General features: G+C 38.2%; 1 protein-coding gene across 2 annotated transcripts in view; it reads right to left on the bottom strand.

Moving 5' to 3' along the window:
* Positions 1-27,988, bottom strand: part of DAPK1 (death associated protein kinase 1) — a gene marked incomplete at both ends in the record, with an annotated part of 93,792 nt that overhangs the window by 23,957 nt on the left and 41,847 nt on the right. For both annotated transcript variants that reach the window (XM_080638216.1, XM_080638217.1), the window contains 14 exons: positions 420-617; positions 1,142-1,240; positions 2,386-2,484; positions 3,287-3,385; positions 4,307-4,426; positions 5,985-6,077; positions 7,329-7,418; positions 8,923-8,968; positions 9,117-9,269; positions 9,717-9,743; positions 9,899-9,947; positions 10,225-10,354; positions 12,173-12,311; positions 23,123-23,344. In XM_080638216.1, coding sequence (XP_080494342.1) covers positions 420-617; positions 1,142-1,240; positions 2,386-2,484; positions 3,287-3,385; positions 4,307-4,426; positions 5,985-6,077; positions 7,329-7,418; positions 8,923-8,968; positions 9,117-9,269; positions 9,717-9,743; positions 9,899-9,947; positions 10,225-10,354; positions 12,173-12,311; positions 23,123-23,344 — 1,564 coding nt within the window. The remainder of the gene's footprint in view (positions 1-419; positions 618-1,141; positions 1,241-2,385; positions 2,485-3,286; positions 3,386-4,306; positions 4,427-5,984; positions 6,078-7,328; positions 7,419-8,922; positions 8,969-9,116; positions 9,270-9,716; positions 9,744-9,898; positions 9,948-10,224; positions 10,355-12,172; positions 12,312-23,122; positions 23,345-27,988) is intronic.

Raw genomic sequence — 27,988 nt, 5'->3', positions numbered from 1 at the left:
TTACATTCCTAAATAGTTGGAATTTAGCTTATTGGAAATAGGTGTGATTTATCCAACCACTGGGAATCAAAGGCAAACAGTAAACTCATCTTTTTTTCTCTTAACAGTTTGTTGCCAATTACAGAACCCAAAGTTCCTGCCATTTTTTTGTACAGTGTAACTCATATGGTGGTAATTGATAAGGTGATAATTGATAAGGTGAGGATGAATCAGCAAAATCCCAAGCATGGAAAAATAAATAGCAGGCAACTTAAAGTTGCTGCAGTCACCAGCAGAGTCTCTGTGTGAACTACTCAGAAAATCCACATCATGGAAACAATGCTGGCTTGCAGCATTCAAATGAAACAATTCAAAAAGATGGCGTTGTGACACCTTTGATCTCTGGATGTAATTCCTGACCAAAAGAAACTCAAATTAACCTTGTCTGTTGCATGAAGATCAGCCTCATGTTCTGCCAAGCATTCCACTATATCATGGTAACCTCTAGCAGATGCTGTCAGAAGTGGAGTCTCCCCTTCTTTGTTTTTAATATTCACATTGCAACCTGCTTCACAGAGTGCTCTGGCAACAGAGTAGTAGCCGTGCCAAGCAGCACAATGTAGTGGGGTTTCTTCCTCCTATTAACATGGAAAATGAAAACAACAAAGCAGAGCTGAACTAAATGCCAGGAGGAACTTGGAAAAACAGAAAAATGACACAGAAGGAAAAGGTATTGCAGTTTCTAATGCTGACATTCTCAAAGCAAGAGTAACGCCTTCTGATATACCAAGTGATTACAGCAATGCACTGGATTTTCACTATATTTCTCACCATAAAACTATCTACTGACAATACCTTGCATATCTACAGTCTTAGTTTAGATGGTTCCACGCTCTTGAGCTAACTGTCTTGGTTCTCTCACTTGAAAACATCCTCTTGCATAACAAACTTCTACATCCTGTGCGCTGAGAGACTAATCCAGCATTTGAAACAGAACACACATCAAGTAGATGCAACCCCCTGAACTCGAAGAGCACAAACCACCACCCATACCTTTGTGATGTTCAGTTTCGCCCTCTTTAAGCTTTTTGAGAGAACCTGTGTTTTATAACAGTAGTTGGTTGGCCTTATTTGTAGAAGAAAAAGAGTCTCCATGACTTACCTTGTCTTGAAAGTTCGGATTGGATCCAATGCTACAGAGAAACTGAACCACATCCACATGCCCATACCGAGCTGCGACATGGAGAGCAGTTTCCCCAGACTGCAATTACAGAAGAACATGCCACTGTAATTTCATGTGTCACCCTAGACATACACTGCCCTGTACAGCCTGAATACCAGGACATGTACACTGCGTGGGGTACTCCTCCCTCCCTGTAACCCAGTGGCACAGCTTCAGTCAGCAGAGATCTTCCACTTACAAGCTGTAGTTGTATGTGACAGACTTGACAAGTTATTTCCTCAAAGGCCTGACTTTTTCAGAACTTATTTTCCTACTTAATTTGTTCCAGGTCACAGCCATAACAGGATTTCTGAGCAAAATGAAGAGGTAGCTGCATGGGCAATTGGTGGTGAAACAGACCTCCTACTCCTATTCATTCTATTCCCATATTACCCCCTCTGCTTGTACATACAAATGTAAGGAGCTCGCCTAACACCTCGGTATATCCTAGCATATTTGGGTCATTACATGTAATTATTTGCAACCTTTTATTGAACTTATATGAAAAATAAATGGCATTTTTATTAAGAGGGTAACCTCTTTCCTAGTAGCCCTATCAGGAGTCAAACACTAATTTTGCTAATGTGCCTTGCACTAGTTCTCTAAGCAAACTGTATTTCACACGTAAAAGTGCCCCTGTACTGCAGCTTTAGTTAGTATAAAAACACCACTATGGTGTACGATTTTAACAGCAACTAGTTTCTAGGGCAAATGTTGCTAAAGTAACACTGCCGGAGACAAGGTAAGTGCTCATCAGCTATAAATTGTTAGGCTTCATTATATTCAACTTAATAACAGACAAATTTACTTGTCAGACAAAAGTGATTTTCAATCAAGAGGAATAAAAAACAGAATCACGATTTTGCCCTATGTTTCAATGAGAAATCCAGTTTTCAAGTGAAAATTAAGTTAAGTTTGTACTTCCCCACCTACCCATCATGTAGTCAGCACACTTAAAATGCATGCTTGGTTAACATTTGTCAGGAAAACAATCAGTACATCCAGCTACTTTAAAGCTGTGTTATCACAGCCCTATATGTCAGCTTATAAAACCACACTAAAAAACCTGGTCATATGGTTGGAATTACAGCACAGATGAAAATCATTCCAAAAGACCTTTCTCTTTGTTAAGATAAAGTTGTAAGAAAAAAAGCTCTCTGCATGAAAAAGAATTTTTTGCTTACCTTATCCTTAACATCCAAAGGACATTTATTATCGTCAAGAAATTTCAGTGTTTCTACATGACCATGTCGAGAAGCCCAATAGATTGCATTGGATCCAGCCTGTCATAAATATTCGATTACAGATCTTTTTTGATCTTTTTAGAATCCTAATTTTAGATTATCAGCTGAGGTATGCATGCAAGTTGATGTACTGAACAGATATACTGAACAGATATTAAAGCTTACGTGAATATATTTACTTAAAAAAAAAATTCTAATTGAATCAACAACCCCACATATCAACAACAACAAAACTCCCTGTATGCAAAGGACGACTAACAGGATCAGTAACTGCAAGGATAATCCTCTTCCCCTTTTTAAGGGAAGTTTTTTGGAAACAGTAATGAGACAAAAATCTTTCTGTTTCTGACTTTACCATCTACTAGACAGAGAAGCAGACAAATGCTTCAGGTTTGTTTTAAATGAATCCCAGACTGTTATACTATGTTTTGGAAAAAAGCTGGCTGCAAAGTATACCCTCTGTCACATACCAGTTTTAGTTGCAACATCCCTCATCACTAAAATGTGCATTCATCATTCCATGTTGAATAAAGCTCACCATTGTGTTTCAGAGCAATCACTAATTTGAACTAATTGAGGCAATTTTGTAAGCATGAACTGTATTTTAAGATTAGTATCATTCAAATTACTTCAGCTAATAAAGAGATCAAAATCAGAGGATATGCACTAGAAACAAATGACATTATTAAAGATTTGCTTTTATCTTTTTGCTGTAGAAGGCAGTAAATGGGCTCTACAGCCAGCATTTTTTAATTTCCAATACAACTTGGTCGGAACTGTTAGTCCTCTCCTAACTGTACCAAATAACTTACATAGAACGGTAACAAAGAAAAACCCTGACCTTATCTTGAACATCAATACGGGATCCATGCTTTAAAAGCAACTGAAGCATCTGAATGTTTCCACAGCCAGCAGCAATCAGTAGCGGAGGTGTTCCATGCTAACAATGAAATACAAATGAGAACAATATATTCGATTTTTGAAGGCTTAAGAAAAGAAAGCGGAATAAAAGGCAAGCACTGAATGGCATCTCTGGGTTTCCAGTTTCAAATTATGTCTTCAGGGAACACTGTATAGAAATAATTTGTCCCTTTCACCAAACAAATTTATTGCACGGTAATCGTCCAAATTTTTGGGATGAATTCACATTTACTAAATGATACACCACACATTAAGGGTATGCTTCTCAAATCTGGAATATTAATGTTAGGCTCTCATTAGCCCAGTCTGCCAAGGATGATGCCCTTTGCAACTCCTTTATATCTACATATCTACATTTTAAGCTGGATTACCTAAGGTATTTGCCTAGACGCAAGCCACCAGCAACATATAGGAAAGTTAAATGTGACTGCACCATTAAAAGACAAAACCACTGATTTTTTTAAAGGTTCAAGACGCCATCACAGTAAAATAACAGATGCTTTAACTTTACAGTGCTCTTCATAAATATTTCTCAAAATACAGATTTGGCAGTCTGGTTATTCCCACATATTCTGCCATGTTCATCTGCCACAAGAAACAACACCAAAGGCTGACATCTGATATATCACTGCTCTTGACAACACCATTTCATTAATACTTTCTCAAAGGCCTAAGGGGGAAAAAATACCCAAACAACAACAACAAAACAAGAAAAACCAAACCAAACAAAAAACCCCCAAATATTTTAGGTTCCATTTTCAGGTAGTTTGAGAAGTCTGAACACAGAAGATATCAAAATTTCTCCTAAAGAAATTCAGAATCATTTCCCCATCCACTGGTCTCTTCTTTTTGGGTGTTATATTTCTATTTTACAACCATGCTGCTCTATTCAACAGAGTGATAGCTAGTCCCCCACGCACCTCAAGCAGACCCACACTACCTTGTTGGGTTGATTGACATCGTAATTTGTCAGAGATCCCAGAAGGTGCTGTAATCCAGGAAAATTGTCATCATTGATGGCATGAATAATAGCTTTCATCACAAAAGAATCTTCCTCATCCTTGTAATTAAATGAGAAAGAAGAAAAATTTTTAAAGGAAAAAAAAAATCCCTATCTCAACAGCTGCCAAGACATATAAAAAAAAAAAAAGTAAAATTTTCAAAGTCTTCAGCTTCAAGTTGTAACCCTTTGTGAAGAGTACAGCTAACAAGTCCGCAAATTATATGAAAAGAAAACCCACACCAAAACCCCCCTCACTTTTTCCAGTACCGTTATGTTTCCCCTTGCTTCACACATGAACCCATTACTCATTGAGATTCCAAACAGGTTTCTTTTATCAGGTGTACTTTCTTTTTCCTCCTAGGACTTTCAGTAGATGCAGTGCTTGCATCAAATGACACTAATTCCATGCACATATGTGAACATTAAAAATACCAAGAAGTACACAAATACAAACTGGAATATCAAGTCTTGCACCATCCATGACTATGACATAGGAAAGGTACTTTGGACCAAGCTTTCATTTATTCAAATGGACCAGTTAAAAATCTAGAACATAAGTAATGAGCCTAGATACTTCTGCAGGTATAATTTTGTTTTTTTTTCCCCGTTCAGTAAAATGTCAGAGAACTGAAATTCACTGAGTCCAGTATTTGGATTACTCCTACCTCCTGTCTCCTGAGGTTTCAGATTTTTTTAGAACACTAACATTAGGCTACAATCCTTTCTGCTGCAACATAGGTTGAAATCCTGATCCAGTGTTAAAAGTCATAATGATAACTAAGGTTGGGGAGGCAGGGAAAGGAGGACAAGATGGAGAGAACAAAGAGCATGGAAGCAGAAAGATAGGAGGAAGAAAAGTGGAAATGAGTGGAGAGTTGAACAGGAGTGGTACAGGGAAGATAATAAGAATAAAAAGGGCTCTGAAAAATATTTGACGTTTGATCCTATTAATGCGTCAAAAGATGAGGTTACCCAGCTCTAAACATATTAACATACATAAGTTGCTGATCACAGGGAATTTGTGAAGCGTATATTAAAACCTGGAGAGTAAGCTAAAGAATGTTTTTGGATTTACAAGCATTTGTAATTACAAAGCATACAGCAATTGCTTCTGACTACTTAAACCTAGTAGATGCAGTATTACAAACTGAATATTGACCAACTTAAAGATTTCCCCCTTAAATAGCAGCTTGTGATCCTGCTGCCTAGCATTCACTGAATCTAAGAGAGTCTCAATGATTTTGAATATTCCGTAAAAAATGCCGTAGTATTTTACTCTACACAGTGCCATAAAAAAATTCAGATGCAACTTTTTCACATTATAATTGTTACAGCACACAAAATCCTCTTGAATGAAAACAAAGTTGGATGAATTTTTGGCACTAGCTATCAGACTCACCATGGTAATTAATAAATCCAACTTCAAGGTTTGTGATGTGCAGAAGATCAAACTACCAATAACTGATCTCTGCAGCCTTATAATCTATTTCATCCTACATAAGAGATTGATTAATCACCATATTTTCAACAACCCAATATTTCTGTTAAAATAATTTCAGAAAATGTTAAGTTTCAGATGTAGTAAAGCATTCTAAGCATGTAAGTATACACTTACCAGAGTATCATCACTTCTAGCGACACTCATGTTACTTCTGGACAAGAAAGATCTCGATAATCTTTGGCACAAGGATATTAAGCGTACCGATTGCTTTTCAAAAACAGAAAGAAAAAAGAGCTATATTAAAAAAAAAATAATTAAAAGAGAATACAATCATATTAGCAAAACAAAGTGGAGCTTGAATTCAACACCCCGATCTCCTTTTTATATTGCATTTGAACCTTCAATTTCTTTTGCCATTTAAATGCAAACAGGGTATACATATACACTAAGCAAAGCTATATATTATATTAGGATCACTACTATTTCATAACACTGTTCAAAATAAAGCAAACCTGATTTGTATTACATCCCCTGGCTTACATTGAAAACATTTAAATGTAACTATTTTAAAGCATCTACACACAGAAAATCTAAACTGAGTGTGAATTAGCTGACAGCATTCCTTTAAATGCCAATTTTTAAACCAGTTTAAGATACTTCTAGACCCATTATTTCATTTTAGGGCAGCAGATTAGTAGCTGAATTTTATAAACACTGTAGATGTTCACCTATCACAGCCACTGAACTGCAGGAAAAAAAAACATTGTACTGCCTGCCTGAATATTTTGTACCTTCAGACCATAGCTTAGCAAAATCATCCTATTTCCTGGCCTCTGTGACAATGAATAAAACTCCTTTTCTAATAACAGCGACTTCTCTTGTCTCACGTCTCATGTCTCCTCATGACAAAACAGATTTCACATACAGCATTCACACCCTTGTTTAGTATCACTGTGAATTCCCCTATGTGTATGCTGGAGGAGGAGGGACCTGTCTCAATGAACTGCTCCTTGCACAAATCAATGCTTTCAACTAATACCTTGCCTCACTTCTGGAAAAATAACTGATGCCAACCTTCTGATCAGGTTGGCAATCTCAGGCCAAAAATCCTGTGCAAGAGAGACTAGTTTTTCCTTCCTACTCTGTGAAGTGTTGGCATAAGTACTGGAGCATTTCATTCTGTGAGGCCTGCTTAAATGATGCCTTATTTATTGGGATTATTGTCACAAAAGCATGTACCTACACCTAGAAATGCCTTAGAAATGCTAGAAAACGTTACCAAGACAGATGACAGCATACAGCTAGAGGCATAAAACACAAAATCTGTACACACACATTTGTATGCAGATCACTAACAAAGAAGTCTTCTCCCATACCACCATACTCCAAATGACAGAGGAATGGGTTTCTTCCTCCTCCTTCTTCACTCCTAAAGGCACTGATGTTTCCCTGGAGCAGGCAATATCACTACCGCATTTGTTTGTCACCGATTTTCTTAAGATTTATTGAATCACTTACTTTCCATTTTCGTCGTGCTGCAAACTTTTTAAATTTCTCCATATTCACTGCAGATGCTTTTCTACTAAGTGCTTGCTGGGTGTCTTTAGGCTATGTGCAACAGGAAAATAAAACCGTAAATCCCACAATTACATCCAGAACTATCCTAAAATACCTTTCTGTATGCAAGACTCTGTCCTTCAGTGATGACTTCCACTTACATTATAATAATACTGTAATAATAAAGTAATTGTAAGCGCATCATTTTAACATCCACAGCCTAGCGGCGCATGCAGATAGGATTTCCTGAGAAAATGCCCTGACGAAAATCCAGACATAAGAATATTTCATGCAATAGTAAAATTCGTTTTTTCATTTTTAACAAAATAAGCCAACACTCAACAGAATATTCAGCTTTATCCTTCACCTCCCTCTATGACAGAGGCACTGGATGTCTCCTAAATAAATCCTGTCTTCTTGGAAGGCTTCCTGCTGATTTTAAATGCAACCAAACATTGTTCCAGTCTCAGTGTAATTACCTGGATATTCCACCAGCTACCCGTGGAATATACCAAATTTAGACTATATGTTCCCGTACTTGAAGTAATTTTCATGGAGAAATGCAGGTAAAGGTAGTGATGGCAATGGGAAAGAGAAGATATGATCAGTGTAGTGGGGGAAAAATCCCTGGAAAGTTAAGATATAAAGGACCATAAAAGGGTACAAAACAACATGCCTTGTTGCAGATTGGACCTTGGTCCCTGAGAGACAAAACTGGGCAAAGCTTGCGGTATAAGAAATCATTTCAGCATGTTTCAACTATTTGAGATTATCCCACCAAAATTCAGCAAAGCACAGTCAAATCTGTAGTTTGGTGTATAGGAGTAGATATGTTTGCACTACAATGCTGAACTGGACTGGAACAGTTGGGGCATGGGTAAATATTCTGCTAACTGGCTCTCTGGGAGGTGAATGGGGTCAAATACCCACTGTGAATCCCCAACACCTGGGAAATCAATGGCGCTGAAGAGGTTTACTACTCACAATCAGAACGCGGTATGGAATTTGGAAAATAATTAAGCGGCAGGTATTACTATACCCATTAAGAAGAATGATAGGTCCCACTTCCTCCCTTTCACCCTAGCGACACCACAACAGCTCAAACCAAATCACTGTGGAACGCTGAAAGAAGCAGATCACTGCTCTGCATTAACTGCTTTCTTCAGTTTAAAGAGGAAGAACAGAAGAGATGACCCTTTTCATTTTTTTCCCCCAGTATAAAGAAGGAGATTAAAAACATGAAAAACATGACACGAAACTGACCAGGAATCAGAGAATGTATCTTTGTCAGTGCAATGCTCCCTGAAGATTAGCTTCTCTGCCTAAGTACTACTCTCAATAGTGGGCTACGTCCCTACTGATGACTTACGTAGAGGATATATTAAAGCAGTGCACATTCTGCACCTATTAGCTTTCCTACAGACAGCTTTCCAAAACAGTAAGTTATATTAAACAGTTATGCCAATTTTCCTTGTTAAGGAACTTGAAAAATGAAAGCAAAGTACAAAATGAAGAATGATTAAAAACAGGACAACAGAATGAATGACATGCTAACCTTGATCCAAGGATGCAGCAAACTATCTTGAATAGTCATTCTCTTCCTTTAATAGAATAAAAGGCAAAGCTGTTTCAGATAGTAAAAAATACATACAGCTATATGTTTGTTAAACTAACATCTAAAAATATAATGTAATTTGAAACACTAGAGACAGAGGCTGCAACAGAGTATACACAAGAGAAACAACTCACTTTGGATCCTTGACTAGAAGTCTTTGTATAAAATCTTTAGCTAGGGCACTGGTATTACTGAAGAACTCTTCTTCAAATTCATAATTCACAGCAGACACATTTGCTAATGTTTCTTGTTTGGTTTCTCCAAGAAATGGTGATGCACCACTTAGTCTGCAAGACAGACAAAACACTCCTCTCATTTCATGTGTAACATTGCTGTTCCAACCCTCTGAGGTCAACTAACAGTAGAAAAGTGAACATTTTTATTTTCTGCTCTAAGACTGCAAACAGACGTTCAGGAAGATGTGCTGCAGCACGGCAAAAAGCTTTGCTGTAATTTCAGGGAATAATGACCAAGATAAAGCCACCGTGGAAAATCATCTACACATCTGAAGACAGCTTCCCATGCTATCTCAATGCTGATTAATGGCCTTCCTTTCAGTAAATATACCATTAGTTTATGACTGTTCAGCTTGAATCATGACGTGCAATCAAAACGGTTTGACTTGTACGAACACTACTGAAAACCCGGATGACAGAATCAGAATTAAAAAAAAAAAAAAAGGCAAAAAAAAAGAAAAAACATTTGCAAGAGCACCCACAGATTTTGGTACTTACAGAATATAAGTTATTACACCGATGCTCCTGGAGTGAAAGGTAAAAAAAAAAAAACAAACAAAAGGGTGAGGGAGGGGGAAGAGAAACAGATGGAGGGATAGAGAGGAGAGAGAAAAAAAAAAAAGGTTAGAACATAAGAATAATCACGAGAGATTTAATTCAAATAAGATCCAATAACTTACCACATATCTGCTTCAAGACCAAGAGGCTCATAATTTACTATTTCAGGAGCTAAAGGAGAAAGCAGGAAGATCAGTACCTAGTCAGAGAACAGACCTATGTCACTCTGAGCCTATATATGTCAGAGATAATAAGCTAAGATGTTGATAAAAACACCTTAATACAAGTATAAGTTGGAACTGAATGATACAAATTGCTTATTTACATTTCAAAATGTCATGAATTACACACAAAGTGCATAATCTGTACCTCAGCCAAACCAAGCTGTGCCACAAATTCTGGTTCATAGACTGAAAAGAATAGCTTGAAGAAAAAACAGTTTTCTTACCAACAAACTCTGGCGTTCCAAAGATATTTTTGAATTCATTTCCAAAGTCAATTTTGTGTGCTAAACCAAAATCAATAATCTTGATTCGAGGCTTTGGTACATTCCTATCCAACAACATTATGTTTTCAGGCTTTGAGAAGGAGAAAGGGGGAGAGAAGGAGAGATTATACATAGGTACAAAATATGCGATACATATCAGTATTATTCAGTACTGAACACTTCTCTCTCAGTCTAAAATTGTGTCTTCAACAGAAAAATCCCACCTTTTCCTATTATGATGTAACGTATGCTAAAAATTATCTACAGTAAATTAGGATTTCATGTTGATGACAGAGTGCTATAATTTCCACAGGGGCAGGCTTTTAGCTCTTGTAGATATAACAGCTGCAGTTTTCTTGTGGACTGACTGTAAGTGAAACACGCTGTCTTCTGTGAAGACCACAACCTCTGCACAACAGCCATTCAACCAGTTCTGGGAACTTGCAAGAAGCAAAGTTATACAAACTAGCATTTGGGCTTGGTTAACATGACTCCCTGAAAGAAGTTTCTTTCACACTACAAGCAGTCAGGGAGGTATATCTTGTTGCCTTTGGATCTCCAACATAAACTTTTGGAGTGGTCCAGCTCCCAGATTTTAAGGTTCAACATACTGACAAAAAATGAAACAGAACAGGTCCTCATATCTTTTCTATCTTATTTTAAAATACAGATTTTGGATTATTTTACAACAAAGATTTGCAAAACCAGAAATTAAGTTAGGAGGTAAAATGCCAAGATTGCCAAAGGAGCCTGCTTTTGCACTCCACCACTTTAGCTTGCATACAGAACCAGCTACTTAGTCTCCATATCCTGACATGTCCATAAGCTGGCATGCTTCGAAAAGTTCCTCGAGTTACATTCAAATTTGTTCAGGACTTCTGGAGTCATTCAGCTCAGCTTTCCATTATCACCCTTCTTTTATCTCTCTAGTCCAATGAGAGAGGCTGATATGTGCAAATGTAATATTCTTCCTTCCCTTCCTGCATTTCTATTGCATACTTCTATTGTTCTGCATACTTTGAGTCCTGTTGCATACAATTCTTAAGTTCTTGGTATCTGGTGAAAGGATGCCTTGTATTAATACAAGCACACTGGCAAAAATTTACTGTAGGCAATGAGGATGAGACTGGGAAAGGTATGCTTATTCTAAAAATCATTTCCTTCCCTACCTCATCCTCAGAACACACCACCCCCTTCAGAACTGCACTCCAATGTAATAATTATGCCTCCCTTTCCTATTGTGGACATAGCTGCCAACTTCAGCCAACTTGAGGGTATGTTCAGCTGCCTACCTCTGAAAAAAGATCTTACAGAGGAAAACATTCTGGAATTAAAACATTAAGAAAGCAAAAACTGAGTTTAGATACAAAAGATCTCTTTTCGTTACCAAAAGGATGCAATTTAACAGGCTTTCAGAAAATGAATAAAAAAGCCCCAAGAGCAAAAAAAGCAGACAAAATGATCTGCTCGCTCTGCTCCGTAAGAATTTTTGTATTTCACTCTGTACTGTTTCAATTTAGTACCTACAAATAACATTCATGGGAACATTCAACAGCAAAAAAAAAAAAAAAAAAGTTGAAAAATGCATCCTGTTCAGATTATTTCATCCAGATCCCATTCGCATTACATAAAATCATAATCATCATTTTTATTTCAAGACTGCTTCCTCAGAATGGTTTAATTTCATCGAAGTTGCCATTTTCCGTGACGAATCTTACATTAAAACCAGATGGGAACTATTTATGGTTCAGTAATTTCTTTTCAATGGCTGACCTCTCCCCGGTCTACATAAGCTAGCAAAACAAAACTGCCGCCAAGGTCTGCATGACGGCGGATTTGTGGCTGGTGTTAAAAAGGACTTTAATGGAAACTGCTTACAGTTGTCAAAGTTTTTATTTGCTCAACACACCTTAAGATCAAAGTGGGCAATTTGCAGAGAGTGGAGATACTGAACACCATTAAGTATCTGCTTGAGAAATTCTGTGGCTTCTTCCTCCGTGAGAGATTCTTTCTCGGCTAAGAAGTCGAAGAGCTCTCCACCTGCAACACTTGGAGAGCAGAAGCAGAGTTACTGATGAGCTTCCTTTATCCAATGGATTCCTTTTAGCATAGGTTGTCTCAAACCAGCCTTGAAAAGGATACAGATGCTTTGAAATTTGTCAGTACCAAAAAGAACATCAAAATAACTTAATTCAGTACCCCAGATAGTTAGTAACTACTCCTTGTCCCCCTGAAAGGAATACAATGAAAAGAGTCTTATTTTCTAACAAAAGAAGGTTTAAAAAATCCAAATACATATAGTTGGCTGTATCTAAATTTAAATTAAGTAAAACTCACCCACTCTGTGTATGCACATTTAGAAGAATATAATTAAACGTGAAGTAAGTATACTGAAAATATACCAACGTAGTGGGACATCTAGAAAATAAAACATCAATTGGCTCCTACCAGTAAAATATCAGATTTCCAACCTCACTTCTCTCCCCCCACTGAAATATACAAAATTTACAGCTTACTGTGAAACAGATACTGGTAGCTGCCCTACTATTCAGTTTCTAAAGTCCTCAAAGCATTCAACTCTTTGAAAATACAGTCTTTGAAATAGTGTATTACATTCAGCATGTAAATTGTACTTGTCCTCTAACATTACCACACTTTTCCTACAATGAAAAGCCACTAGTGCCCCCAAGTCTACTTCCAGCAAGTGTTTCAGCTGCGCAGGCAGAAAGAGGGGTAAGAAGCGAGCAAGGTACGTAAGCACATCTAGATTTTTTTGTTTGAGGAAGTAGAATAAACTGAAGATGACCCTTTTCTTAGCTCTGTCAGCTGTTTGGCAGGAGAGATGATAACTGTCAACATTAAAAACAGATACTGAAGTGAACAGGAAACATGAACTACAACTATTCTTAAACAACCAATCTCCTCTCAGTTTAAGGACACATATGGAGATGACTGTCTACTGTGGCGAACTGTTTTTCCTGTTTATAAAAGTAGCTTTATTACTTAAAAATGTCCCAGAGACCATAAAGATGGTCATATTACCCCCTATATTTTGCACTGTATTGGCATCAGAAAGTACACTCTAATTTATGTTGCCTTTCTGTAGGGAAAAAAACATAATCTGTTCATGATTTAAATTTCTGATTATGAAAAATAATGGGATTAACACATAAAAATAGCTTAACAGTCTGTGCAAATTTCTGGAAATACATTTGACTACTTTACCATGTCAACTTTTCAAGAGACTTAATCTGCATTATTGTAATGCAAATTGCATGAAAAGTGCATTTTAATGAGTTCTTGGAGCTTTCACTGAGCTGCCTAGACAATAATGAGAGTATTGTTTTTGGTATTATTTGTGTTGTAGTATTTTCTGCATGAAAGCAATTACTGAAGCAAAATGCCATTAAATATAAGAATTATAGACTGGAAGGAAGAGAGGTAATTTTTTTTTTTTTTTTTTTTTTAGGAGACATTAAAATGGAATTTCTAAATACTAAATACAGTTCATTATTTTACAGAGGCTCGTCAGAAAAATTTTACAAATGGATACACTTGCACATTCTCTCATTCTTTGCTTCCAACTGAAAAGACAGGAAAAGGTTTTCAGGCAAAGGTCTGTATCTGCAGCATTTTGTGATAATGAACAGAAACCTGGACGATGACACAGTGCTGGCATTTCTCTTCATTTCCAGTTACTGGGATAAGAGATTTAGACATCCATGGAACTTGTTTCCACGTGTTTCCAAGTGGATGTCTGCTGCATTTGCCAGGAGGCTGTTAGCTGGAGCACAGCCATGCCACGCAGAGCAGACTCACTGTGGTTGCTTCCCCAGCCATGGGCAGCCGCAGAAGCAGTCACAGCAAACCCCAGCACCTCTGTGCACTCAGCACGGTTTGCCCCTGGGCTGTCACACGGTTTGGTGAACTGGCAGAGCTGGACCCTTGGCTGAGGAAGAGTCCCAAAGGCTTCACCAAACACATGGTTATATGGTCTACTTCTTACGAAGTAGAAACAGTGAAACAGTGAAAGTGCATCATGATGCTTAAAGCATCAGAAATGCAAAAGAAGTACTCAAAGCACACATTTTCAGCAACAACTTGCAACACTGTGCTGCCCATCCTGCAGTCTAAAACAGATCGCGCCTGTGTCACACAGGTATTGGTATGTTCTATGGCTGTTACAGTTTAGTCTTCTACCCACTGGCATCTTAAAGAAAGACAGTCTCTGTGAAACTTACTAGTCATCTATAAACAAGCAGCACTGATTACACGCCTTCCTTTTAGATACAGAAGAATGACTTAATTCCCAACATTTACTTATTTTCAAGTTACCTAACAAAGAAAAGTAATTGTGTTTATGTAAAATGGAAAGAGTCTCTTCCAGGTTCTTATCTGCAATCATTCCATTTTGTGCAATTTTGCATCCTGAAAGTTTGCACTGCATGAAATTACAAGTTTTATGAACATGCACTTTTATGTGTCCCAAAGATGCCACATTTCTGAGTAGTTAATTGCATGAGATCACATATGGCTTTTCTCTAGCACTGCTGAGTACTATCCTGTCATTGCCACAGGTTAGTTTTAGCGACATTTCTTTTACGTGAGGCTTTATACTAGAGTAAAATTGAATGTTACCTGTATTTCACAGCTAATATACCTAGCGCTTGTCAATCTTAAAACTAAGGTCCAGAGAACCTAACAGGTTAAAAAAAACCAAAAAAAAACCACCCACAAAAAAAATCCTGATTTCCCCCCCCCTTAAAATTTGAAGCTAGTTAGCAAAAGTTGTAGATTTTTCTTAAGTGCTGTGTGCTTCTTTAGATGCCTAAGTATCGTGACCCTAAGTGACTTGGTAGCCCTATACTTAAGGAGTGGGTGGGTGAGGGACTGGATGTAATACACTCACAGCTTTGTTCCAGAAGCAGCTGGACCTCTGGTCTACAGGATTTTAGTGTTTCCCTTCACATTACGCATCTTAGCCTTAATGCCTAGGGTGAGATCCTATGGAGGTTCACCTCACTGCAAGGCAATTACTTCAAGAAAATCACAGAGGTTTAATACAGCTTTCTTTACAAGTTTCACCTCCACTGCATTATAGTGACCCAGGTCTATAATCGGAGCCTGCTTTCATACATTTCATTACCAGATTATATATCTAAAATCACCAGATGATCTTGACTGGACTTTCAGATGTCACAGGTCAAAGAAATTGATTAGAACAAGCCAAAAGAGACACCAGCTACGTAAGCTGTTGCAGTCTTCACAAACCTCCTAAAATCCTGTTGGGTTTTCAAGCCTAGCCCTGCACCTCAGTCAGGATAACAGAGTCCCACGGTAAACAAACACTGCACGTTTTACTATCCCAGACTCATCTTCAGAGGTGGAGCCAGAAACCAAGCAGAAAAACCATTCCACCACCACTGCACATGTGCACACCCCGTCTCACACCCAAATGCAGTCTTAATCTAAAGCAGAAGGGGCAGAAAACTCCATACATCACTCCCTACAACTGATCTTTTTGAATGTCACCTTCTCCCAAGTAGTACACTGGTTCCACTTCTAGTACAATTCCTCAGCCTTGTTTCTAAGTTAGCTTTAGTGTGGCTTGGTGCATGAATGCCTTGTTGAAATCTGCTGAAACCAGGTCATTATGAAGGTTTCCAGAGCCATGTGAACTACTCCTGGCCTGCCTTCAGGGCTCTGCAGAGAGGCCCATGCAGCCAGCATCTAGCAGACTGCCACCAATCAGGGGCTGGCTGGATTGCTTCCTCAAGGGAGCAGAGGCAAGAGGTTAACCAAGCACTAATGTTCCTTCCTGCAAAGCACTTTGGAGTATCTGAACCTAGTATATACTCTGGAATCACAGACGTTCTCTTCAATTTCTCTGTTTGCTGGTAGGAATTAGCACACAGCTTTCTGAGCAGTTCATCTGTGCTGTAACACAACTGTGATCTCCAAAGTGCTCATAAATAACTGATGGGGAACAACCTATACCCCTTCAGATTAACAGAAGAGCTTGATTACAGTCAAGTCACAGCTAATTCCTCTATAACTGCAAAGCCCCTATGTTCTCCTTCACACACTGTTTTCCTTTAAAGCATTAATTCTTTAATATTCCTCCATAAAAGTTTGCTGCTTACATTTAAACCAAGTTACAATTCTGCAGTCATCATAGGTTGTTCAATTATTTTGTTCAATAAAACAAGAATTTGTGACTGATGGAGACGACATTTTAATCGTAAAGGACATGTTACATTACTAACCATGATATAACACAGAAAGCCATAAGGGCTCAGTAAATCTATTTTCACTGTTATAACATGACCGCATTTTACATTGTTTTGAGTAGCACAGCACATTTTCACTAAGTAATGTACAAGCATTTTCACTAAGAGCAAGGCTGATATGGTACGTGTTGCTTCCCCAGTATTTCTAGGCAGAGCTGCTAGCTCTCCCCAGACTGATTCAAGTAAAACAAAGCTTTGGGTCAACTGCATTCTTTTTTATAAAATGCCACAGTGGTAAAAGCATTTCACAAGCATTCTCAAAGGAAGGTCTGCAACCCACATATCTCCCTCTGGAGAAATATATCACCTCTGGGGAAAAACGGTTTCTGGATAGCGCTTTTGCAAGTTGCCAGACTTTCTTAACTATGAAACGGAACTGATCACCAGATCTCAGAGGAAGTCATTATGGGAACCTACACAGGGAGCTTAGAACTAATTAACCTTCACAGTCAGTGTGGTCACCTTGTAACAACTCAGTCATATGCCATGTTGATCACACCGCTCATATTGTAACAGCACGTAAATGGTAATTAATGATTATCTAAGGATTTCTAATAAGGTTAAAAAACCACAAACAAACCCCCAAACCCAAATGCAAACCCCTTGTTTGAAGAAAATTAACCTTGTAAGTTGAAGCTTACAAAGTTTAACTTGCCTTGCTTACATTCTGAAGCAACATAAACTAGTAAAATTAAAGATTTACACAACCATTTTATTTTTTAAAAACAGGTTTGATAAATTATCTGAATCCTTCTCTAAACCATTTCAACTGCAAAATAAATGCTTTCTGTAAGCATCCTGTGGTCAAATGGCTGCTGTATGACCCTTTCCATTACTTCAAAGCAGAAGTTATGAGCCAAAGACTAGACTGAAAAATTGCTACTTCTGTTTTATTTAAGGTTAAGTGGTGTTACCTCCACTGCTTTTCACAACCTTTATGAATTGTGCAGTTACCAACCCACTCATCAGAAGCACAAAGTGTACCACATGTTTTGAAAGAGCAGAACAAGGCGGTTAGCTGTTTCCTACTCATGGAACAACACTGCACTTAGCTTTTTCTTTATCTCGCTACCAGAAATATCAAGACATGTTACAGCATCGCTATGCCTCATCATTTTCCTTTGTCCACCTTCCATTAGAGACACCAGCTTTAATGAAATAATCTCTTCAGTGTGTCTGAATTTTTCGGTTATATTAAGCAAGAAAAGCTTTAGACTCAGAAATGCCAGCCAGAACAAAGGCACTAAACTCTAGGCTAAGATTTAAGCAGTTAAGTCCAACTAAGAGGAAGTCCTGCACATTCCTGTATTTCCTGCCCCAAACATGGCTGGTATTCAGGTTTTCATCACTAATGTTCCCTAACTACCCAGAGTCTGAAAAATACACATGGTTACTGTCCTGGGTTCAGCAGTAGCAGTCAGTTTTTCTCCTTCTTGGTAGCTGTTGCAGCGCTGTGTTTTTGACTTTTGGCCTGGGAGCAAGGCTGATAACACTGATGTTTAGACTGACCAAGGACTTTGTGAGTCTCATGCTCTGCCAGGGAGGAGGAGGGGCCGGGAGGAAGCGGGGACAGGACACCTGACCCAGACTGGCCAAGGAGGTATTCCATACCACAGCACGTCATGCCGGGGGATGTAACTGGGAGCTACCCGGAAGGGCACGTCCTCTTTTCTGTCGGGCTCTCTTTTCCGGCAGGCGGTATCGTATTCTCTTCCCTTGTTATTTCTCTTATCATTATTATTATTGGTGGCAGCAGTAGTGATTTGTGTTATAACTTAGTTACTGGACTGTTTTTATCTCAACCCGTGGGAGTTACATTCTTTCAATTCTCCTCCCCATCCCTCTGGGGAGTGGGGTGGGGGGGAAGTAGACTGCGTGGTTCTAATTTACAGCCGGGGCTTAAACCACGACAGTTACAGACACTTTGGCCCAGAGGAGAGCCTTAGCATTTTGATCATGCCTAAGACATTAAAATTTAATATACAAGGAGCATTCAGGTTTAGTATAAAAGAGTGCCATGCATTTTCCTCAGGGACTGCAGAGCCCAGAAGCCAAGTGCTCTCCCTCCAATATGTGCCCAGGGCATTGCAGAGTCGCACTGGCCCTAGCAACTTTCTTTTCAGCCCTGTCAAGCCTTCATTCTCGCCTGTCTACATATCCTCTGTGCATCTATCTGTGGGCCCACAGTTTGGGATTTCGGAGTAAAAAGTTGGAACATTCATAAATTAGCATTGCAGAGATTGCTAACCTGCTGCCACCTCCTAGTAAGCACCAAAGATTCAATCCTCTCAAAATTCAGTACAAGGCCACTTGAGAACAACTTTCTTACGACTTACAGGTAAAATTAGCAAAAACCTCAGATCTATTTATATCAAAAGACAACTGAAACTTAAACTCTGTGCAGATGTCAAGTTTCTCTGGAAGTTAAGCTATTATAAATGTAAAAAGTTAAACGAGCTCCCAGTAAGGTAGAAGTTTAAAGAGTTTGTAATTATGTGCTTTTATTTATTCTTCATGAGCATCTCATGAGATCATCAGAATTTTTATACATGAATCTATCATCCTTTTCTTGCTCTGTTCTGTTTTGGTTAATATGATGAAGATACCAATAACATAGCAAATCTCTCAGACATTGTGATGCTAGGGATTAAATTTTAAAGAAAGTATATAAGAACTTTTTTAAAAAGCATAAACCTAGTATTTAATACACAATGACTTGTAAGTCAATGTTATTCCTCTTTCTGAGCTGACACTTTCAAAGCTTTCTTCTTTTTTTTTCTGAAGTTCAGCAAGTTATTCATCAATCAGAACTATGCTACAAGAGCTGTCTTCAGTTAAGATTTTCAATTCAGAAATGAAGGTATGTTTCTTGCAGAGAAAAACTCCATCCACAGCTTCCCACTGAAAAGAGTCAGCTATTGCTATCAAGCTACTTTAAAAGGTGAGACCATCTGCATTACTTTCGAGCATTCTAAGGAACTACTATATACTTAAGATAAGGGTATCCATTCTTTGCAGTTGAACTGAGAAACCATAACCAAGGCTCTACAAAGCACCACACACAGTGTATTTTGTAGGTCTGCAGTCTAAATGAAAACATAATAAAGTGGAAGGAAAAACACAACAGAAGAGTCAGATCATGCATCTAAGGTCAGCAAAAGGGGAACCAAGTAGATGCAAAACATGCTTGAGGAAAGAAAATAATCATCACTGTGCAACAGAAGCATCTGTGTTTTCTACTTTGTGAAGTCTGAGAAAATGATGGCTTCAGCAGAACTCACTGAAACAGCTAACAAATAACAGAGACTACTTCCTGCAGCTGGATAGAAAAAAGTACCATAAAATTCTAATTAATTATTTGTGTGAATGAAGAAAAAAACCCCACAAAAACTATTACAGTTTTAAGCTAGATGAGCAAAAGACAGTGTCTTCTAGTTAGTATGTAATATGCACAGCATCTTGGCAAGCTGATGAAAGAATTCATAGACTGGGAATTTCAAAGGTTATCTCCAAATCAAGGAGACACTTGACATTAAGGAAGACCTAGAACTATGAAAATATGCCTGATTTCTCTAAATATACCGAGAGTGTCTAAGTATACAAGGCTCTTCAAGGGTATCTCATGCTATTGTATGACTGCTGAAACTTTTAAGGATGCATTTGACTATTAAATATTTCATAGTTTTTTGTTTTGTATTGTGAGGGTTTTTTTTTTTTGGTTGGTTTGTTTTTTGCAGGGTCAGTTTTGTGAGATAAGGTAGTTGAAAGAAAAACCTCCAGACATCTATGTAGTTTTTGATATGCAGCTCTGTTCTGCATTCAGTGTTGTGAGGACCTTGCAACCATAATAATTAACTAACTACCTACACATTTCTGCATACAAATCACCACATTGAATACTTTGCTGGCTGATGTAACATTTACCACAAGGGAATAAAGTGAAAATTTGTAGAGTCAATCACGTCTGAGAAACAGCTGACTAATAACGCATGAAAATGTTTAGCAGGCTGCACACAATACCACAAACCTCCTGCTGAAACAGGAGATAAAAATCAATACTGAACAGGCAATAGTCACTGTTGCCCTGAGACTGTGGATGTCAACATCTGGCAGCCACCAAAAGGGCAGCTGCAGTGGCTTGATCTCTGTGGGCTGCAGCTTCTACCAAGAACAGAAACCAGAGATACTCTTCCTCACCGCTGCTCATGTTACTACCGTTGCTTATTAGCATTAAATAAGTGTTTCCTCTGGGCTTTTGTTTTGTCATGAATTTCCCACATGGAAAATGCTGGAGTGTTGATTTTTAGTTTCTCTCTAAATTCTAGAAAAATAAAGTTACACAAAATTCTGTCTGTATGTGGTATACTGTCTCAAGTCATAAAGGAACATGAGTCCCAGGAAAAGTGCTATGTTCTGAGCAGAAGGGAAAACAGCCACATAGAATGGATTCTGAGCAGAGCAGAACAGGTTATTTAACAAGCTTTCAGCTTTGTATTTGTTTGAAATTGTTCTGTAAGAGCAAAGAATGTCAGGGGAGTAAGTCTCTAGGCATAATGCGAATATTAGAACATAAGAAGAAAGGGATTACATATTTAAGTGTCTAAGCATGTGACTGAAATGACAATTTTTTGTCTTTTCAGTAGCTTTACATAATATCATAGCGATTTTCAGAATTACAAAACTTTACAGCAATTAGCAAATTCAGTTTACAAAGGGTTAACAAATGTGTCATCTTTTCCTTGTCGACCCTCTAGGTAAATTAATGCATTACCTTTGTGATATCCCAAATAGCACTTAAACCTGAAAGTCTCACATAGCAGTTGGAAAGCGAAAAAAGGAAGTTTCCAGTGGAAACTATATGGAGATTGTTAACTAGGCAAAACAACTAGTTAAATTATAATGCCAACAGTTTTCTGAGCTTCACACCATCAATGTTAAGAAATATTAACACACATTTTCAGAAGCAGTATCTGCTTCCATTTAATGAACCTCAGGAGGTACACACAGACACACACAGCAACCTTGTTGCCAAAAGAGTTCCTCTCCATGTAGAAAGGGGTTGGGGTGCAGAACAGCCCCATTCCTCCTACCACTGTCCATGATTACTGTGTCCTCCTCAGAGCTTTCAAGCCCAGACACTGGCCAGATATCAGATGGACAGATTACAGAGCAGAAAGCACACACTGCAGAAGCAGTGATAGAAGGTTATAGACAGAAGGAATGTGATAGCTAGTATCAAGTGGGGAGAGGAAAAATGATCACACTAATTTTGCTGTGTATTCATGACACATTTAAAGAGCTCCAAATGAAAACCAGGAGTAGTAAATATTCTGACAGGAATATAAGGTAATTCTAATTCATACAGGATGATAGTTGAGCTTTGTTAAAAAAACCCCAAAACTTGTTTAAATTACTCCAAGTTAACAAACTAATGCAAATGTGTACTTCTGGAACTAAAAAAAAAAAAAAACAACCCAGAGTACAACAAGTATTAGAGTAAACCATCACATGCTGGACTAGAAGTGTAACAGTATGTCCTAATGTAACAAAGTAGTATCATGCATGTACATACCACAGAAAAGATGAAACTCCAACTTTCCAGTTCTCTTTTTAAATCTATGCTGCAAATCTACAGATATGTTACTGAAAACAGACAAAACTAAAGTATCCTTGTAAAGCAAGTGAAAATAACATTTACCAAAGCTAGTAAACAGGAAGACATAACCTTCATAAGAAAAGTTACATGAACAGCCAAGGAAAAGACACAAGTGCTGCCCAAGAATCTGGTACCAAATCACAGAGCAGGAATGCCGATTATACAGTGTCAGGTATGCACCTTATATAAAGATATGCATGTCCCACCAGCAGGCACTGCCAAACTATAATGGGTGAGTGATGCTTAACTTCTAAACTTGCAATCTTTGAGGAACTGGAAGCCAGACTTGAAAGAATGCAGAAGTGTTCTCTGACAATATATTTACTTCAATCTATTAACAATAACCTTGGTTGGAAAACGGGAACTAAAGCTATATGAAACAACATGAAAGTTCAGTTTACATTTACACAGGACAGAACTGGGAAAATTCTGTTCTCTGTTAAGCAAGTTAAAAAAAAAAAAAAAACCAGGAGAAAAAGCTGTGATTCTACTTTACTTTACAACCAACATAAAGCATAGTAAAATTTGCTAAACTAATGTCCACTCAGAATCTGTATTTCCCTCTGCTCTTTATATCAGTTTACTCAGCCCCAGGCCATTCCTCTGGATCCATAACATCAACAATGATTAAAGTAACAAGGAGAATAAAATTCTAAATATGCTGGGTTTGGGTATTTTTTTTAACCTTTGCAGTAGATTGTGTAGTGCACTGTAGTGAAAAATACGTGTAGAAATCAAGAAGCTACAACTCTGACTTAAAAATAAAGAATTCTAAAACTATTATCGATCACCCTTTGGAGTGGTAATTAAATCACTAAATTCCTATGATTCTCAGAAAAAGTATCTATTTTGTTAAAAACAAACAAACAAACAATATCCTGTTACTAGTCCTCAGGTCTCTAGAGCTACTTACAGTTCCAGAATAAGAATGACGTCTGTTTTGTTCTCATAAACATCATGCAGGGTGATAACATTAGGATGTCGAATCTCTTTTAGTATGCAGACTTCTCGCTCAATATCTTCCCGGCTCACCCCACGCCGGCTGGATTTCGTTCTTCGTTTTTTGATGAATTTTGCTGCAAACTGCTGGCCAGTGCTTTTCTCACGGCATTTTTTCACTACAGCAAACTGCCCACTAAAAAAGAAACAGGGTGGGGGGGCGGGGAGAGAAATGAAGGTAAGTGTTTGGTTCAAGGAAGTGTTAAGAGTATCCTCTATTTACCACAGTGGGAAAAAGAGCTGTAACTGAATTACCAATTTGACTAAAGTACATTACTGCTTTTTTAAGCAGTCTAGAATAATACTGGAAAAAAACACTAGAGAAGACAGGAAAAGCAAGTTAAGGTACTGCTTTTACATCACATAACCATACATACACATTTCAGTGTATCTGTAAGTAAAAGGTAACACCTCTGTAGATCATCGGATTTTTGACAAACAATGCATTGGGGATTACTGGGCAAAAGTAATGGTTTACGGATTTCTCCTTCTACATTAAGGATAATTTTTTGTTGTTGTTCTGGAAGAGAGACAGTGCTTAGTTTGTTCCAATCTATATGATCTGCCAAAATTCGCTTTATTCTGTCCTAAAGCATGGGGCTTGTTTTCTTCTGTTTGTTTGTTTCTTTGCTTTTTTTTTTTTTGTGTGAGAGTTTTTTTTGAGTTGTTTTTTTTTTTTCCTTTGGGCGTGTGTGTGTTTTGTTTGGATCTTTTTTTTTTTTTATGATACTGGGTTGCAGGGCACTGCTCTGGTTTTTAGCTTTAAAAGCACTAACTAAATACAGCAGTATCAAGAATTACAGCTATTGTATCATCTTCTTAAGTAGGAAGTGTTTGAAGGTAAGAAAAATACCAAAGTACTGAGGAACAAAAACCTGTGACTGTGTTACATATCAGAAGAAACTTCAGGAAGCTGCTGACTCCAGCAAGTTATCATTTGACATACAAGCCTGTTGCTTCCAGACATACAGACCGGTTCAAATCAGAAATCGCCAGGAATCTAATGCTGAGTTAAAGCAAGCCCAGGATTTCTAATATAGCTGAGTTTTGCTTTTAAGTTTTCTTGATCTCTTGCTGGCAATTCTGGTTTTGGTTTATTTGACTGTATGAAGAATTTGCAAAATTATTCCAATGAGAAAATCTTCTGAAGTTAGCCTACCCTGCTAACTGAAGAAGTGTTGTCCCCTAAAGTAGACTTAGAACAGCGGTTAAATCAAAGCTAAGCCTAGCAGGCTTATACCTAGGCATGTGTAATTCTACCCATACCATGAAGAGGAGCTGACCTATATTAGTGGTTAATTAATTACAGCTGACAGAGATATCTCCAGAAGATGTATCACCTGCAAAAAGGGCATCACATAATGACAAAGTGCCAAGTGGGAGTCACCCAAAGCCACACATCTCATGCATGAACTAAATGCACAATACTACTTTATTACTGGAGAACGAACATGAGCCTAATATGCCAGTAAAGTAATTAAACAATTAAGGTGTGCACAATATATAGAAAATAGAAGATGGTAAGTGATCAACAACCATTTTATGCAGTAAATGAAGATAATGAAACGCTGTAAGAGAAAATCACACTCATGATTATTGAATTTAAAGGGCTGATCAGTTAAGAATACTTTATGCTGCTGTGTCGCCACTGCCACCATTACTATGCTGACCCTATACAGAACCCCAAGTGACAAACTGACTTGAACTGGGACACGCAGTTGGGCAAGGCGAAATAACTGTCACCTCTAGAAGACAGGGCAAAGAGATCCTCTTCTAGGAAGCCACCATTAAGGTAGCTACCACTGCGTGTGAGAGAAATAAACCCACACACAGTGAGAGAACTCCAAGAGAAGCAAAACAAACAGCCTTTTAAGTGTCAAAGTTTGGTTGTATTTCAGTGTTATGATCACCATTCAAACTTCATTCTTCCTTATTTCCTGAAATCAGTTTATGAATTTGTGAGATGACTTCACACTGCATGAAAAAAATCCTTGCCTTAAACTGCCCCTCTCCTTCCCCAATTCTGCACAAAGTTGTCAAGGGCCAGGTTCAGACAGGGCTCAACACATTACTAAACTGCACTGGACAGAGCACTGTTTTAAGCCACTCCATAGCCTCCTACCCATTACATGGAGGTTGGAAGACTTGCTTCACTTGCCTAGACTTGGTTAGCTAGTGATATCTGACATGCTCTAGGACACATAAGACATTGACACGGGACTGGCAGATGGGGCACATCACCTCTGAAAGATGCGTGTCATCCTGAACTGGCAGCAGAGGGCTAGACCAATCCTCTCTGCTTGGTCCACACCAACTCTTCCTGCAACAGTTGTGCTGGGTTTGATCTCCAGGGTCTGAGCATTTTTGCACTGCGGACAGCAAACCAGAGTGGTACCACGTGCACTGAGGTATGTGCACTGCTGCAGAGAACACACAGTCTTCTGGCCCTTGCTTATGGGAGGGAAAGGAGCAATTCACTCTCTCCCACAGAACATGCACATCCCCACAGAGATATGCAGCTTTACTTAAAAAGCAATCAGCTTTTCAGACAGTTCCCAGTTCCAGAGAAACTGCGAAGTCAGGCAGCAGACAGATGTAGGCATCACCACACTCTCAACAGCTACTCAAACTCACAAGCCATAAGGAAGTAAAAAGCCATTACTTGCATTTTGGCCACCTGGCCGGCTTTCAGGCTAGAAGCCTGAACTGCCTGATAGAGTAAGAAAAATATTTCTGCTTATGATTCATCCATAGGCATGAATGCTATGTGGCTAACCACTTATCAATGCTCACCTCTTAAGTCTGGCAAAACCTACTTCTTCATTAAAATTAAAAAAACACCCCACAAGGCAAATCAAACAAACCCAAACAACAACAAACCCCAAAAGCCTAAAAATCAAAATTACTGCTAACATCACCTCTGGAGAGTCTGGGACTGCAAAATAATTCTGAAGTACGTTGACACACACTGCATTTTGACATCCAAGAAGATTTAAATACAAAAGTTGACTGTGATTAAGTTACGTATGTTTCACTGAAAAAGCATGTATCACTGACTTCTGGAAAATTCTAGTATTCGAAATTCCAGTCTTTAGTCCATGGCAGAATTTTTCTGCACTGAAGGGAATAATACATTTTCTAATTACTTTCTCAATAAAAAACATTCCACGGGTGTTCTTAAAAATGCACTGTAGACCTGTAAGCTAAAGATGACTTTTCCATAGTACTATTCATATCTGAATTACACAATTCCCCAAAGCTACTTCATACTTCTGATGCTTTTATGGCTGAGGCTGTTTAATCATATTTTTGGTAATGAGTGACCTATGAAATTAGAGCATGAAGCTGACCTACTGAAACAAAGTGGACCAGGTAGGACAAGCAGATCTCTCTCCTCCTCTTCTGAGCTATGCAGCTTTATTTTTTCAGTCTTTCATTTTTTCCTACAACTACAACCACTTGTTTGAAGGATGTGCTATCTATTACAGTTCAATATAAAAGTCTCATTGGGAGACCAATACATCGTTTAAAACCACACAACTTTATAGATTGGTACTATTCACAGTTTATTAGGATGTCAGGCTCCAGAAATCTTTGAGATTGCTCAAGGCAGCAAAAACGCTATCAACTAACAGGTATCTAGACTAAGTGTCAATCTTCTACCAAATAACCTCCTTATTGTTGCCTGTTGTGGTATTCAGCACATAACCCCACAATTAGTTGTTTGTTATTAAATGCTGTACATGCAGATGACACTTAAGCTGCAATCAAAGGGCCCGTTTCATGCCTGGGATCCCTAAGATACATCATTTTACAACTCTCCTGTTTTAAAAGCAGGAGAGGTGTAAATCAACAGGTATTTATTGGGCTTTAACACACAACTGCAGTGACAAGTTGTTGTAAGTCAATTCTGTACAGTCTAACACATTTATACCAGCAATATTCTCCCACAGATCCTACAGTTTCTGATCCAGTATTCATTCATACAGTGTGTTCAAAGCCAGGAAGTCCTTCAGCTTCTTAAGTTCCCTTGCTTTTGAAGGTAATTGCCATTTAAGAGACAATTACACTGAAAAATAATACAGAAATAAATCACAAATTCACACAATAAAATATCTGAGATATTTTTTTTTTTGTTTTCCACATGGCAGAATCAGGTTAAACAGTGCAGCAGGATGACAGCTTGATGTTAGAACAAATACTTCTGCTAATAACAGTAATTTGTTTTGTGATCTTGTAATTCTTACTCAACCAGCAGTTAATTACTATTCTAAATCCACACTTGTCATGATATCTCCACATTCAGTGATTTTCCAGTCTTGCTTCAGAACAAGTACTTATCCCATTACATTTTCTCCATCTTCTTTCCAAAAGCACCTCACCAAGTCCTTTCATTTTTTTCCAGAAGGATGATCACAGTGACTAGGGGTGGCAGACACACTGGATTCCTCCCCACTCCCAGCCTTCTGCACCAGCTCTTCCCAGCTAGATCCTTCTTTAAGGACTAAAACTCTTGCCCCAAGAATCCTTCAAGCTGGACACAGAGATACTCAAGTAATCCCCACAGACATTTTTCTATTATTTATTGTCACAATAGGGCAAGCATAGGAGAATTCTCCATGCTGTCTTCTGAGGACTACATTCAAAAGATAAAGTTTAATGGGAGCAGGGGATAAGAATAAGGAAAAGGTGTTATGTTGACATCAGAGTAATAAAGTATCTTGGCGTGTTCCTGACACTTAGGCTCTTTTTTTCCTAAAAAATTTGGTGTTTACTACTC

The sequence above is a fragment of the Psittacula echo genome, assembly GCF_963264785.1.
Source record: "Psittacula echo genome assembly, chromosome: Z".
Classification (NCBI taxonomy): domain Eukaryota; kingdom Metazoa; phylum Chordata; class Aves; order Psittaciformes; family Psittacidae; genus Psittacula; species Psittacula echo.
Note: the sequence above shows the minus strand (reverse complement) of the source record. Positions and strands in the feature narration are given on the sequence as shown.